The following is a 15,787-nucleotide window of genomic DNA, read 5'->3' as shown; positions in this document are numbered from 1 at the left end:
ACAGAGAATCTTGTGATAGAGGTCTGCAGGAAAACCATAAAAAACCGTGGGCTGATTGATTCTTCAATCGTTTAAAAGTTGCAATGTCTGGGTTTTTCTTATTAAAACATCTCCCATGAGTTTGCAGGTTGTTTAGTGTCATCTGAATACTTTTAAATACTTGGTTGTTGCTTTTTAATCTTTTTACAATTCATTTTAATATTTGCTTCCATATTTTTGTAAACAGAGATTTTTTTATTATTTTTTTACAGTCAAGTGCTCTTTACATTTTGCTAAATAAACGTGAAAGGGGATTTCCTATTCTCCCACATCTGTCTCTGTTGGAACTCTATTTTGCTTTGTTGAAACTCCGTATTTGATATTAGCATCGCTGCTCGGCTGATGTGTATGAACTCTTCCTAACCTCTTCTAGCAGAGAAGAAATAGGTTGTTTTTAAGTACGAAAGAGTCCTAGTACGGAATGCAATAACTGATAAGCAACCTAGCACCAAGAAAGGAATGCGAGGGGGGTGAACTGATAGGCAACCTTAGGCCACTAGTATGACGGATAATGAAAGCAATGTTGCTATGCACCTGTTTGAATACAGTATAGCCATTAATCAACAAGGTACTGAAAAATAAGTATAGATAACTGCACATTAGTATAATGAGAGGGTGGGGGTGGATTTGGAGCATGTTACTCTTTCCTTCCTAATTCTCTCCCCAGGGACACTTGCCTTGTGTCATCATTATTATTATTATATTATATTATATTATAATATTGTGCAGTCAGGCGAAGTCCCCCGTACCCCGGGGCAGCCCCTGAGGGAAATAACGACTCATGACAACGTTCTATGGGATTAAATTGGCCACAACTTTATTAATATTCAGATGTAGGAAGACCTTGGCTCTGAATCCAATGGCCGCTTCCCAGGTATGACTCAATCTCTATTGTGTGAACTGTATAATCCCTCCTTCTACCTGGCCAATCCCCCTGGCAACACCTCCCTAGCCGGGATTGGGCGGCTGCTAGAGTAGGTGGAGTCCACAGGTATCCCAACCTGGGGAAGGCGAAGCCAGACCAACTGCCAGGAGCTGCCACCGTGATCCAATGGGTCTCCTCGCAACCTCGTAACATGCACACCCCATTTGATGTGGGGAACGCTCATTGCTTACTATATTATATATGATGTTTTGCTCATAACATTATTATCTTCTGAACAATGTGACAGGACCTCTTCTGAGGAAAGAAGGGCAGCACCGTCCTGCTCTTTTGTATCATTCTTTCCTCCCACACTATGAGCTAAACAAGGTACTGACATTTACTAAAAACAAACGTGTCTGAGTCACAGTATTTCATGGAAAACTCCAAAGGTGTTTCCCATTCCTTGACATTTTACATCACCTAACTGAGTTTTGCCTTAACTGCAAAGGCAGACGTAGTTTTGCATACTGTTTTTAAAACTGTAGAACCTCAAATGTACCAGCCACCCAAGCATATAAAAAGTACTTCCCGTTTTCTTAACTTTAATCAAAACATCCACCTTCTCGTTCCATTTACCTATGACCTTAAAACCTATGTCATATATTTATGTCATTATTTCTCTCCCCACCCCCCACAATTAGGAAACCAATCCTAATGATAATTGAGCATAGTTCCTAATTGTTCATACTGCCTGTCAATTTAATATTGTTAATTTATTTGTTCAAATGTAAAATAGCCATGAAAACCATCTGGACATTCAAATTTGTTTAGATCACCTTCTGATATCCATTATTCACCTTGAATCCATGCTTGCAAACCAAAGGACTTTCTATAAATATATATAATTTTCATTCAATTTTTCTATAATGATTTGCCATAAATTTCTGGGATACTGCAACATTTACACTGTTCCAACATACCGGTATATACCTCTAGGTTTTAACTGTTACGAGCTTAGAAAACTTCCTGAATCGTGTATTTAGACAGTTCAATTAAAAATAAACCCAAGTGGGAGACAGAAAACACTGTTTATCTCACATTTGTGGACACTGGTTGTAATAAAACCTAAGTGCCCCAGTTCTCATTCTACAGAGCAAGTCCAGAAGGATACCATGGTCAATGGTATGAAAAGCTGAAGAGAGATGAAGAAGCAGTAGCAAGCTCCCACTTCCCCTGTCCTGCTCTGTGCAAAGACTGAGACCAAGGCTAACTCTGTCCCATGGCCAGGCCTGAACCCAGATTGGAAATCGGGTCCTCCCTTAAAGAGGGCACATGTTGCGGTGAGACCTGGCAACCAAACCCTGTGTTGTGGGTGGGTATGATTGACAGCCACAACACCCAATCAGTAGGTCCCTCAATGCAGGGTTCAATTGGGCCAATGGGACGCAAGCTAAACGGATTGAGGGACCTATAAATACCCATGCACGTGACCCAGAGATTCCTCTTTCGGTGCATGCATTGGAACACCCGCCCACCTCTCTCTACTTTTAGGGCTTGTGCGCTTGACCTTGCTATGCCGTCGTCTGTTGTCTGTCGTTGGGACAGGGGCACGGCAGGAATTTTCCCCACTTGGCTGCTTGGCTGTTTGGGTTTCACCTGCCATGTAGCAAATCGTCACAACTTGTAAGGTTGTGGATAGGCTGTGGTTCAGGTGATAGGGATGGGAGAACGCTCTCGCCATTCCTATGTGAAGGGTATTCCGTTAAAGGAATCCAGGGACTCGATGGTTTGGTCAACCCCTGAGAGTGGATTGTGCCCGTGCCTGAGTCCAGGGGGACATTTGGGTGGCAGATAGAGCAAGTCCCCAGCTTTCCACTATCCAGGTGTTCACTCTTGGCTGACCTATGCTGGAACCCTGGGTCAGCGCTACCTGCGGAGCAGGGAGCTAGTGGAACCAGAGCCTATGCAACCAATCACTTGCTGTAATCAATAAAGTTGTGGCCTAAATTCTGCCAAAAACCAAACCAAAATTTGAGTCTTGTCTGAATTTATTTGGGGTGAGGTTAAAAGGTCTGAACATGCACAGGATAATCCATTTCATCCCACAACGCTTGCACCTGCCCAACCACAGCTATCTTCCTCCAAAAGGTGTGGTGTTGAATGTGATGAGCTTGCTGCTGCCTTTGTCCAAACTTTTATTTTATTTTCATTTAACAAAGCTTATACCCAGCTTGATTGTAATAAAACCTCAAAACAGTTTACAGAAAAAGACTGATTTTTATAACAGCTTCCTGGCTGGGCATCTAGAACACTAAGCATCCTGGAGGCTGATAATTGGTGAGTTGTGTCATCCTGTTTGGGCAAGCTATGGTGGCTTTATTCAAGACTGTGGGGATGTCTGTGTATTTCCTGATTGCAGTGGTACCTTGGTTCTCAAACACCTTGGTACTCAAACCCCGAAAACCCGGAGTTGTTCCGGTTTTCGAATGTTTTTCAGAAGCCGAATGTCCGATATGGTTGTCGGCTATTGTTTCCTGGATGTCTGCACCAATCAGAAGCTGCGCCTTGGTTTTCGAACGTTTGGAAGTCAAACGGACTTCCAGAATGGATTAAGTTTGGTGCTTTTGTTTTTGCTATTTATTTTGTGTTTTTGTTTTTGAGGCTTTTTTGGTCAATTTGTTTTTGTGACTGTGTGGAACCCAGTTCAGTTACTGATTGATTGATTGATTGATTGATTGATTGTGTGACTGCTAAAATGGATAAAAGCCATCTGAACATTGGCTATCCTCAGTGCAGGTAAGAAAAAAACTTAATTTTAATATTAATCATCTACAATACTGTCTTATTTATTATTTTATAGCATAGTACATTGATTATTGCTTCATTTTATGGATCAATGGTCTCGTTAAATAGTAAAATCCATGTTAAATTGCTGTTTTAGGGGGTTGTTTTTTGATGTCTGGACGGATTAATAAATTTTGCATTACTTTCTATGGGTTTTGGAACGCTTTGGTTTTGGAACAGACTTCCAAAACGGATTAAGTTTGAGAACCAAGGTACCACTGTATTATGGTATGTTTTACAGCAACCCTTGATTGGATTTGACAGGAGTGCCTGGCGTGCTCTGGTCCATGGGGTCACGAAGAGTCAGACACAACTAAACGACTAAACAACAACAACAGTTCCTTCATCTATTCATTGTTAGTGGGTTAGTCTGTGTGGTGCATGAATCACTGCCCTGGCATCTTCAAATAGCCCAATTCAAAGGTAGTCTGGTAGATAACTGGTTCCTTCCAATAATACCTGGAAATCTTTTTGTAACCTGTGAGGAATCTGCTTTATCAATCCCACTGTCATTAGGATTTTTTTTTAAAAAAAATCATTTTAAGGATTTGAAAACATTTAATCCTAATACAGGTTTCACATCACTGAAAAGTCTGAATGTCGGTATCTCTCTTTGTGTGTTTATCAGAGGTTTTCCCTACTTTGCCAAGTGGATGTTTGGCCCTGTGCAATGGGGGAAACCTTAAAAGAAGGAACCCCACAATTATGCCCTATGAAGGGGCCTCTAAATAACTCGATGCATTGATGAAAAAATAACAGCAATAGAAAAAGCTGTAATGCATGACAGAAACACACCTTAAACGAGGAAAGTTGACATAGGGAGAGGTGCAGCAATGGCTGAAATAGTGCAGGTTAATTTGTACCGCAGCAAGCTATGTATCTGGAGGTAAGTGATAACGCAATGTTCAAGAAATGAGTGGGGCATGGTGATAGCAGAAAGACATCGGCTGATCACGAGTAACATGCTGCAGCGCACAGATAAAATGAGGCCCACGTGGTCACAGTGGCAAGGAATCACAAGGAAAATCCTCAGAAAGCCTAATGTTAGTCTATGACACACACTCTCGAATGGGGGATGACACTTCATCGGACCACAGTATCGCACAACTCTGGGCATAGTAAGAATCTTACCTGTTAGCTGTCCTGACCAAGTTGTTTAGTAAGGCTCATGCTGTGTTGGAATAACATATCTGCTATTGCTTTAGAGTGTTAGATTATTAGACTAGGGAGTGATGCACTGCACAGAAGAGTTGCGTTGGTAAATATAAGAGCGCAAAAAGCATAAAAAAGGCATCTTGTGTCTGCCTTCTCTTGGATTTAATGAAAGGGTGGTGGTGGTGATTGTATAATAAAATAAAAATAATAATCGGTAATCTGGTTGGCTAACAAATGTCCTCTACAGCCTATCAAATTCTCTGCTTCAGGTGATATCTGTGCAACACAGTGGGCTAGACGTTTATTAGTGGGAAGGCAATTCACCAGTTACTTGTGTGTCAATTTAAAATGTTTTCAGTATGTTCTTTGGCCGTATCAGGATGGTCAACTAGGCTTCATCCTTTCCCTTCTTCCTGAATAGTAGCTGGAAACAATATTGAGTTGCCACAGCTGTATTCTTCTTCTTGTGCATTCTGCAGATGTTTGCACCCTGCTTCCTTGTGCAGTTACATGGCATACCCATACAAAATGTTTTGCATCCTTACTTCTCTGTTGCATGACATTGGCATTTTGGTTATTGTTGTTAAGCAATTTTCCTGAATTGCAGCCGGAAACACTGTTGAGTCAACACAGCTGAATTCTTCTGCAGTTGGGTGCTCAGTTTATTTTGTTTCTTTGTGCAGATAAGTGGCATGCTGGTACAAAATGGTTTTGCTTTGTGGGGATTCCTGCATATTTCCCCTATTCTTTACAGGTGTACCTGCAGCACAGGGATGGTGTCTTTTAGGTGGAACTTGGTAAGGCATTGGAATGTGCCTGTGAATGTTCTCTAAACACACTTCTCACCAGCATGCCCTTCCTGTTTCTAGTTCATTGGCTTATCCTGACAACTAGATATGTGCCGTTTTAAATGCTAATATTTCTTTATGCTGCTCAGTAAGATGCTAGTCCCATGATTAAAAATTAAGCGACAGTTCAACCGATTTGTTTTCTTAAAAGATCAGCTCCTGATACAAAGCCTTACTCAAGCTTACTCTTTGGGTACCCTTTGTCAAGTAGCTGGTTACATATTTTTTTTAAAAAAACTTTCTGAGAAACTGTTTCTAGGCGTTGCCAAAAACCAGCTTCCTGTTCCTTTTTTTAATCACCCCACCCATTTCCCCTGCCTTCACAAGCACTGAAGCCTCATATTTCAAAACTGCTGCTATCTTCCCCCCTTCTGCATTCTTTTTGCTCTCCTTATATTTTTTTTAAGATTACGTAGGTGTTTTCCGTTTTGCCTTTGAATTATCTTCTTACTGATTGCAAAACGAAAAGAGGATATGTCTCAAGATGCTGAAGATGTTGATTCATATTGTGCCATGGGCATGTAGCTGATGTCTCAAACCTTTTCTGAGTCCTGTTAAACCAACCTTTTGAAAGTTTGTATAGGCAGAACTGTAGGTCTGGGCCAGCCTGAGATGTTTTGCTGCTGTATGCAAAATGGACCGCCCCTGTCCCCCCAACAACGCCCACCCCCTGCAGATCTGGGCCCCCACCATGCTCCTGCTATGCCCCTTCTATATCACCTGTGCTGCTGCCAGCCCCATCACCACAGCTGTACCCAGGGCTGCGCTCATGCTGCTGCCATGATGCAGCAGCCGTGGCAAGAGGGCAGTGGCAATGGACAGTGGTGATGGCTGTGTGGCTGTGTTGGTGGTGTGGGTCAAGCTGCAGCAGGGCTGTCAGCTGCTCTATAGCGGGGCCGTGGAGGGGGTCAGGGGTCACATCCACCACCTGAAGTAGACAGGCTTCACATCACCTAATGTAGGGCTGCCACTGCTGTAGGTCCAGGAGGCCTGAATGTAGAAGGAGAAGGCGGAACCTGTGGATTTAGACACCACCGCTCCAAAATAATGATGTAATTTTAGGTTTCCAAAGAAGGAAACAAAGTCTAATCTTTCTTATGCTAGCTCGAAAAGCAGTTTCCTCTATGTCATTCCAAAGGCCTGCTTTTTCAGATTACACCCATTCTACCATGTAGAAAAATGCACGACTTTATATTTGGAATGGGGGGAAAAAACCACACACACTCTGTAACCTCTGTAAATGTCAAAGTTTGAGGCCTTGTTCTGCTATGATGCTGCAAGACTGTTGTGGTGTTGTGAACCTAGTACTGCTAGGTTCTGAGGGGAGAGAGAGGCGATTACTTTGAGAATGTATTAGAAACATTCGGCATCAGAAACATTCATGCTGATTCGTCTGGGAGACAGCAGACTCTTGATTGTCTAGCAGTCCCAGTCAGCTGGGAGATAACCGTCAGCATTATTATTTTATTTATTGAATTTATATCCTGCCCTTCCTTCCAAAGGAGCCCTGTTTATGGAAATGATCAAAATTTGTCCATGGAAGAACTGGAAAGAAGGAAGCTGATAAGGGAGGCTTGAGGGGAAATGACCCAAGTTGATTAAAATAGCTGAGGTCTGAACATTAAAACACAATATTTAGTTTATACCTGCCTGGTGAAGACCAAAAGCTGGTGGCTAAGTTAGCCTGAGAGGGAGCCCAGGGTGTGATGGACTTACCAGAAGAAGGTTGCACAAGTAGGTCTTTGAAAGTTGGTCAAACTGTCCAAGCAGCCAGAAGTACAACTGGATGAGCTTTGGGGATTCGAGGCAGATTGTCCCCAGTGATGGGACTGGTTTGTGGGAGTATTTGGCTGGGGGTAGAGATTTAAGGACACTTAGAAGCTGGTGTCAGCAACAGTGTCTCTTGAGTCTTCAGAACCTCTCAACTAGTACCTTTGAGAGCCAGTGTGGTGTAGTGGTTAAGAGCGGTAGACTCGTAATCTGGGGAACCTGGTTTGCGTCTCCGCTCTTTCACATGCAGCTGCTGGGTGACCTTGGGCTAGTCACACTACTCTGAAGTCTCTCAGCCCCACTCACCTCACAGAGTGTTTGTTGTGGGGGAGGAAGGGAAAGGAGAATGTTAGCCGCTTTGAGACTCCTTCGAGTAGTGATAAAGCAGGATATCAAATCCAAACTCCTCCTCTTCTTCTTCTTTAAGACCCTGATGTAAATAACAGTATTCCCTTATGCGCATAGCAGCTCTTTAATAGATCAAGCATCTTAGTGAAGCGTTTGTCCTGTCCCTAGTGTTAGCATTCATCGCACACCTGCTAGGAGGTTTTGAAAACATTCTGAGTGGATTTCTGGCAGCGGTAAAAATTAAGTAGCACAAATGCCTAAACTTGGCATGGCACAGGATGGTGCAGAGCCAATGGAGAATAAGCCTTTGAAGGAAGCTTTCATAAGGAAATCACTGTCTCTCCAGAGAAAATTTCTGGTGTGCTTAGTGCCATCTTAAACGACAAGATGGCTAAGGGGTATATGTTGAGAGACAGAATGGACATAAAAGTGGCAGACAGAGGAAAGAAATGAAACAGAAAATGCAAACTCTTATCATTTTGGGTTGTGGAAGTTATAGTTTATTTGCTCATCCCCATATAATCTTTCATTTCCACCATGAAAATGATATCTTAGGAGATTTGTCATGTGCAAAGTGCTATGCTAGAAAAATCTAGACTTCAATCTGCTTTAATTCTATAATCCCTCATTGTCTGCACAAATATTCACTGTGACTTCTAACATCCAAGAATCTAATAATTTGTTCCAAGTTCTTACTCATTTAAACTGTTTGTTTGAAATAAACTTTAATAAAATAAAAGTTCTTACTAATTCTATCTTATTAAAATTTATTTCTTAACAAACAAACAAACAAACAAACAAACACAGTTTAAATATTTGTTTTAAGCAAATAGTGAAAAGGTGTGAGTTGCCTTAGACGCTGAAATGCACAGCCTGGAGGAGACAGGACCATTTTAACATTTATTCTGGTCCTTCCTTGAGGGAAGAATGCAGGTGTTTCTGGGATGCAATGCCTGTTCATTGTATAGGTACCGTAATCACAGATCTATATTAATGTTGCCATATTTCAAACAGTGAAAATCCGGACAGAAAAGTTGTTGATATATTTTTTTTAGTTTTGCCGGCTGTCATATGTCCAGATTTTCCCGGACATTTACCAGATTTCTGCCCAGACACTACTGCCGACTGCAGCATTCTGGATATAGTATGGCAACCCTGTGTGAATAACCTAGCTGCTAGAGAACAATAAGATACTTTGCGGACATATCTGTCTGCATATGAATATAAGATGAGGGTGGCAGTGAGTTATTGAAAAAATTTGGTTTTTCGTGGTGTGTGGGTTTGCTTCACGAGGTGAGAAATCTTCAGTTGATTACAGCACATGCCCAAACACCAGCCATGAAAGCAAGCCAATTTATTGAGCTGGTGGAGAACATAACAATTTCATTAAACTGTATCATGTTGATGATTCCATCTTCTTTTGAGCCTACAACCTAGCTAAACTGCCTCCCTACCTTTTACAGTATGGAACTAGTCCTGTATGTAGCAAATGTCTGTTCTAGGACACTGAGGAAGAATAAACTGTTGGAATCTATGGTGACCATTGTATGCATGAAAAGAGACTCGGCTAGGCATGGCAGTTGTGATTGATCTTGAATTGTTTTGTCGACAGGTGAAAGAAAATGTTGGGAGACCTTTAACGAATAGGAAAATTAGTCAAAGTCTTAATAAGGAAAGGCACTGAAAAGTGGTTATATGTTGATGTTTGGTGTAATTGGTTCGGGGAAATTACGGAGCAGACGCTTAGATTTGATGTTATCGGAACTATGCAAGATGGCGGCTGCCAACAAAAGAAAAGGATTCTTGGACTGATGCAACAGGAAGACCAGCGTGTGAAGAGATACTGCGAATTTATGAAAAAGAATCATATGGACATAAAATCCACACAGAAATATATCATTTGCTTTAACTCGCCTGTGGGGACATTTCAGAGGCTGTGAAAGAATGAAGGATAACAACAGAGAAATAAAGGAACTATTGGAAATGATATAAGATGCAGAAAAATTGAGATGAGAACCCTCCAAAACGTGAAGCACGGGAAGTCCCTAAAATAAATAAATTATAATTTGGCAGAATATTTGGATTATTTGATCTGCATATGTATAATTTGGAATATTTAATGTGGTTTTGATTTGATTGTTAATTTGGAAAATTTAATAAAAATGATTTATAAAAAAAAGAAAAGTGGTTATATGTTATCAAATGGTATTATGATGAAAGCTGATGTGAAGAGCCAAATGATTTTGATTGGTTCAGGATGATGGCACTGGGTTTCAGCTATTAAGATTGCTGTGGTCCTTTGATTGGTGAAAAGAAATCATGCATGTAATCTGGAAAAGTATTAAAAAAATAGCTTGGGGTGTGGTTCTTTACAGCCTCCTCCTTATTTTTGAGGGTGTCCCTATGAACATTTGTATTTCAGTAAGGGCCTGTCTTTTCACTTGGAGTCTGCATCCTTTTCTTTGGGGTTTCTGGGAGGGACACCTCCAGTCTAGGAACCCCTTTTAAATTTCTCCAACAGACCCCTGCAGATTTGATATCTACAGAAAGATCTATTAATGCAGCAGCATAGTAGATCTCAGGAGCACTCTGTTACATGCTATAGCCTCCCTCCCTCCATACTGTATTTCTATTTAGGGCTGTGTGTGCGCATTATCATTCGGCTCCCATGCACTCCCGCCACTGGTGTTTGAAGCCAAGCACACTTGATGTGACCCACAATCCACATGTGTTCTGTAGTTTCTTGAGAAATACTGTTGTTTCCTTTCAACCGGCTTGCATATGATTTGTAAATGTAAGCCACAGTTCAGCTGAGGTGTGGACACTTCAGGAAACAGCTGCACATGCAGAGATGACAGCGTTATTGACGTTTTGAGAGATGAGGGGTTTGCAGCACAGGGAAACAGATCGTGTAATGTGCATTGGGTAAAGACACCCCTGCCTCCTCTCTGGTGAGTGCAGCAATGTAAAAAGGCAATATCAATTGCACTGGAGGGAAGCAACCTTGCATAGCCTAGGTGTCTCCCTTAAAAGGACACCTAACTCCCCCCAACTTCTTCAGCATAGTATACTCCACTCGTATTTCTCTTCCCCGTGTTCTGCCTCTGGCTTCTCCCCCTGCCCCCCCCATCAAAATCTCAATTCAGGTTCCACCTCCCACTCACCCCCAATGCAGGAATCACAATACCTTATCCCACTATTTTCCTGGTCCAAATGTCCCTTTGGAAATCTAAGCAGCTGTTGCGGGCAGTGGTTCTGGCAAGCTGGCAACTGAGTCCATCTCATGACACTGCAAACAAAAGAGTTAACAAAATAATGGCAAGCGAACTCCCACCATCCAACAATGAGAAGGGTCCGTAGCTCAGCAGCAAAGTATGAATGAGTAATTTTTGTTTGTGCTTTGTGGCAAAGCATATTCCCTGTATGTGAAAGGCCTCGGGTTCAATCTCCAGGTTGCATTGGAAATTTCCCTGTCTGAAACCTTCGAACACTGCTGTCAGTCAGAGTAGAAATAGTGAGCTAGATGATCTGACTTGGTATAAGGCATCTCCCTATGTTCCTGCAAGGGGACTCTACTATGCAAATCACCTGCTTTTGCTTATGATGATGACATTGGTAATGCTGACTCAGCTTTGAGGGCCAGTGACAAATTCTGCAGTCTATCCTACCAGACAGCGAGTGGCATATGACAGGTTTCAATATGCCAGTGGCATATTCAGACAGGTTTAGTTTCCTTGTGGCTAGCTCACAGGTGGATTTCTGTTGTTCTCATGTATGCACAAGAAAGGGAATCTATGGCTAGAATTATCATTGCACAAATAACGGACAAGTTTTCCAAGCGTCAACATTGCTTTTAGAATGCATTTTGCTATTTTTGGAGCAAGTTGTGAAGGGGAGATCTCTTTTTCAAAACTGAAACATATAAAGAACTCTCTTAAGCCAACCATGAGATGGAAACAACTGTATTCACCTGCAGTATTCTCAACTGAGAACGTGCTTTTGCAAAAAAAATGAAATTTGAAGATGTAATCTGTGTATAATGAAGTATGAAGATGTAATCGGTGATTTTGCTAAGAAAAAAGAGAACCTCAAAGTTTTTATTTAATTGACATTTACTTAAGAAAATTATGCAAATCATACACAGCGAAGGTGTGATGGCCTGGGACTCGGACTCAGAACCAGAGGAGTCTCAGTCTGCACCGGATCCTCTGCCTCAGACATCATCTGAACCAAGTCCGGGGGCTAATCCTGAAGAGTCCCAGTCTGCACGGATTCCCCTGCTACAAACACCAGCTGGGCCGAGTCAGGGGCCTGAGCCTGTCCTGGCTCCAGATGCAGGGAATACCTCGTTGCCTTCAGCTGGGCCATCACTTACAGCTGTTCCACTACTGGTTTGGTCAGGGGAGGCTGAGGTGGCCCCTGGGTCCAGTAACCCACCGCCTGAGCTGCAGAGACTCAGGTCTGAGAGAAGGAGAAACCTGAGTACTCGCTGGAGTGCTTGCCTTTGGGTGAAACAGGGAGGTGAGTTGCAGGGGGATCGGGACCAGCCGTTGCCCCGACAAAGATAAAAGGTTGTGGGAGCAACATTTCTGTTTGCCAGATCCTGCCTGAGATCCTGGACCTGTCCTTGCCTGGTTTCCTGCCCTGTGTTCTGCCTTGGCTCTGTCAGACTGACTCCTCGCTGAACCATTGGATTCTGGACCGGACCTGGACCTCGTTTCTCGGATTACCCCCCGGGCCCAGCACAGAAGTGTGCCTTGAGCATATGACTGAAGCTATGTAATGTTATGAGTTGGGGAGGGGTCAATCTGGTTGATGCCCTTAATTCCTTTCCATTTTGGAGAGAATCCTGTATCTGTGGGGATAGAATGTATCAGAGCCCGCAAGGACTTCGGCTAGCTAGTTAAGCACCACAATTAGCATAGCCAAAGAAGAACAAATGGGTGGGCCTTTTCCACCCCTTTACCTAGCTCTGGGGTCAGCAAACTAAGGCCTGGGGGCAGGATGCGGCCCACTGGGCTCGTTAATCTTGCCCACGAACCTTGCGGACCCTGCTGCTCACTCAGCTAGTCCCCACGCTAAACCGGCACGGCATGGAGGCCTCGCTGTGCGGGGACTGACTTCTGCGATGCTGGTAAGGCTTCTTACCAACTCCTGCAACCAATCCAAAGCCACAGACGCCTCTGGGTGATACCCCTTCCTTCCCGCTGAGGCAGCCGTGTATGACCAAGAGTCGAGCGGGAGGAAGCGGTGGTGGCGGGGAGGCTGCCTCCACTGCCCAGGCCAGTGGCATAGGCTCTGCGCCCTGCGGATCCCTGGCCGAGGCAGATGACAATGACATTGCTGCCGAAGACGACGCAGTGGTGGCGTGAGTGGCGGGTCCTTTTGGGAGAGGGGGTTCCTTTTGGGAGGAGGAGTACTTTTGGGAAGGGGGGTGCTTTCAGGAGAGGGTGGGTCTGGCCCACCACAAGGTCTGAGGGACAGTGGACCGGCCCCCTCCTGAAAAAGTTTGCTGACCCCTGACCTAGCTCAGGGCCGTCTTACAGGGATCGGCCGCCGTGGCGCAGCGATCCCTCGGCGCCCCCGGCCTGCCGCCTCTCCGCCCGCCTCCCTCCCGCGCTGGCCGCCCCTTGGGAGGGGGGGTGGGCGAGCGGGGGATGAGGGGAATGGCGTTGGAGCGGGCTCTCACGCGCCAGCGGGCAGGGGATGAGGGGCGGGCGGACGGGCGCTCCCACACCGGCGGGCGAGCAGGCGGGCTGCAAGCCGGCCACCCTCGCCTCCCAGAGCCCCAGCTGGAGTGCTGGAAGGGCGCGCAAAGCGGGGGTGGGTTGGGGAGGGGGAGCCCGGTATGCCGGCGGGCTCACGGGGGCACCCCTGGGGGCCCCGGCGCCCTGGTGCACCGCGCCACCAGCCCCTATGGATGAGACGGCCCTGACCTAGCTGCTAGGAAGGAGACTAGCCAGAGTTGTGGGTGGCTGAGCTGGAAGCAGGCTGGAAGCTAGAGACACAAGTGCACATTTTGCGCTGTGCTGGAGTTTAGGGCTCCCCTGAAAACCAAAAGGGAAGACAGATCTGTTGGGGTGTTAATACTGTGAGCCCCTACATCCTACGCTCAGGTTGTATCCATATGTAAATAAAACTAATATGTCCTAAAGACACCACATTCTCCACTACCTACAGTCTAAGGAAACCAAACCTGGAACAGCACTTGGGGCCCCTGGAGTTTCTCCCTGCTCAGAGATGGCAACGGTAGAATCAGAATAATCTTTATTTGCATCAGCCACTAGCCATAGCAATAAAATAAAATACAACGTGCAGCAGATAGAGGTGAAAGCTTAACTATACAAAATACATTCTGGAGCTTTACACCAATAAACAAATAACAGATCTTATTCTAAGGAGATGGCAATGACAGAGTTAAACACCAGTTTCCCGTTGCCCGTTGGAGCACTCCACCCATTTGCTTGTGTTGCGGTTACTTTCATTTCCCTGTGCAGTTGTGTGTTAGCCAACAGCCTCGTGTTCTGAGCCTCTAAAGTGAGTAGCCATGCCTTATCTTATTAAATAAGAACTTAACGGTATTTGTGATGAATAGCACAAGGGAACGTGGGGTTGGGTTGATTTGCAGCACTCTTTGTCCTGTCAAAAGGGGGCTTTTCTGCCTCTCTCTTTCAAAGCACTTGCCTAAATAACCCTTCTACATTTCTCTCCGTGAGGCCGGACTAAGAGGCGCAAGCAGAGATGATGATGAATTGCCGGCTTCTGCTGGCCTTGCAAGTACTGCATGCGGTGGCAGGTACCATGGTAAAACTCAGCAACGGAGGGTTTGAAGACCTTGTCATTGCCATCAATCCTAGGATACCTGAAGACGACAGAATTGTTGACCGCATAAAGGTAAGACAGCTAAATAGTTATGAACGTGTTCGATTGGCATCTTACCCCTCAGCGACTGTCGCGCTGTGATAGGCTGCGGAAATGCACTGTGCATTTTACGAGTGCAGGTTTCCCCTGCAACAAGTCTCGGGCATTTTATGGCATCTGCAAGAAAATGGGCAGTCTTCCCCCACTGGCGCATTAAAAAAATATATTTTAAAAATCTGCAAAACTTGCAGTGACTCCAAACCTTCTGATCCTTCCCTCTTGTGAACTGGTGCTACCATTTTGGCTCTGTAACATAGGAGCCAACTCCTAGGGGATGAGGTCTCATCAATTCCCCCAGTAAAATATTTGAGGGGGCCAGGTACACCACCACCACCCCGAAGTTGACATGCATGGCCATTGAAATGATGTTTGTGTGCTGCATCTTGTGACTGATTGTGTGGGGCAGGACTTATCTGCCCCCCCATATTTTATTCAAATTGGCACCCCTGCTCTATAAATGCATTGGTGCTCACACCCTGAATGCTGAAAATAGAGGGAATGGGAGAGATAGATTGCGAAACAGCAACGGACTTCCTGAAGGACCACGTGCCTTGCTCTGTGTGGGTTTGTTTGTGTGCCAGAACACTGCTATGTACTTGGATGTGGATGTTGAGCAAGTTTTGACACCGTACATTTAAAGCACAACCAACACACTTTTAAAGTTAATTTCCTCAACTATACCTTTCCCAGTTGCAGAGCTACTTATTCCTAGCACTTTTAACTACCGGTAGCTACAATTTGCAGAATTCTTTGGGGTCAAGTTGTGGGTTTTAAATGTATGGTGTGACTCTGCAGATGTAAGACACCCCATCAATCAATCAATCAATCAATCAATAAGTTGCTTATATATTTTTCCAAAAGTAACTCTGCTGACACACTCAGAGGCTGGGAACAGAACCTCCACATGAAATGATCATTGCCTGAACTTATGTGTGCTGATTATACTATTTTATTGCCTCAAACCCCACGAGAAGACTTTTGAAATCTTTTAATCGAT

At 44.3% G+C, this 15,787-nt stretch overlaps 1 protein-coding gene across 2 annotated transcripts in view; it reads left to right on the top strand.

Moving 5' to 3' along the window:
- The first annotated feature begins 4,803 nt into the window (after positions 1–4,803).
- Positions 4,804–15,787, top strand: part of LOC117048182 (calcium-activated chloride channel regulator 1-like) — a 36,823-nt gene continuing 25,839 nt past the window's right edge. The window contains exons 1-2 of one of the 2 annotated variants that reach the window (XM_033151665.1): positions 4,804–4,866; positions 14,586–14,763. In XM_033151665.1, the coding sequence (XP_033007556.1) occupies positions 14,611–14,763 (153 nt within the window). In that variant the 5' untranslated portion in view covers positions 4,804–4,866; positions 14,586–14,610. Of the gene's footprint in view, positions 4,867–14,320; positions 14,407–14,585; positions 14,764–15,787 lie in introns of those variants that run through there. The other variant, XM_033151663.1, reaches the window with a different exon arrangement.

The sequence above is a fragment of the Lacerta agilis genome, chromosome 6 (genome assembly GCF_009819535.1).
Source record: "Lacerta agilis isolate rLacAgi1 chromosome 6, rLacAgi1.pri, whole genome shotgun sequence".
Taxonomy (NCBI): domain Eukaryota; kingdom Metazoa; phylum Chordata; class Lepidosauria; order Squamata; family Lacertidae; genus Lacerta; species Lacerta agilis.
This window is presented reverse-complemented; position numbering and strand designations above follow the sequence as displayed.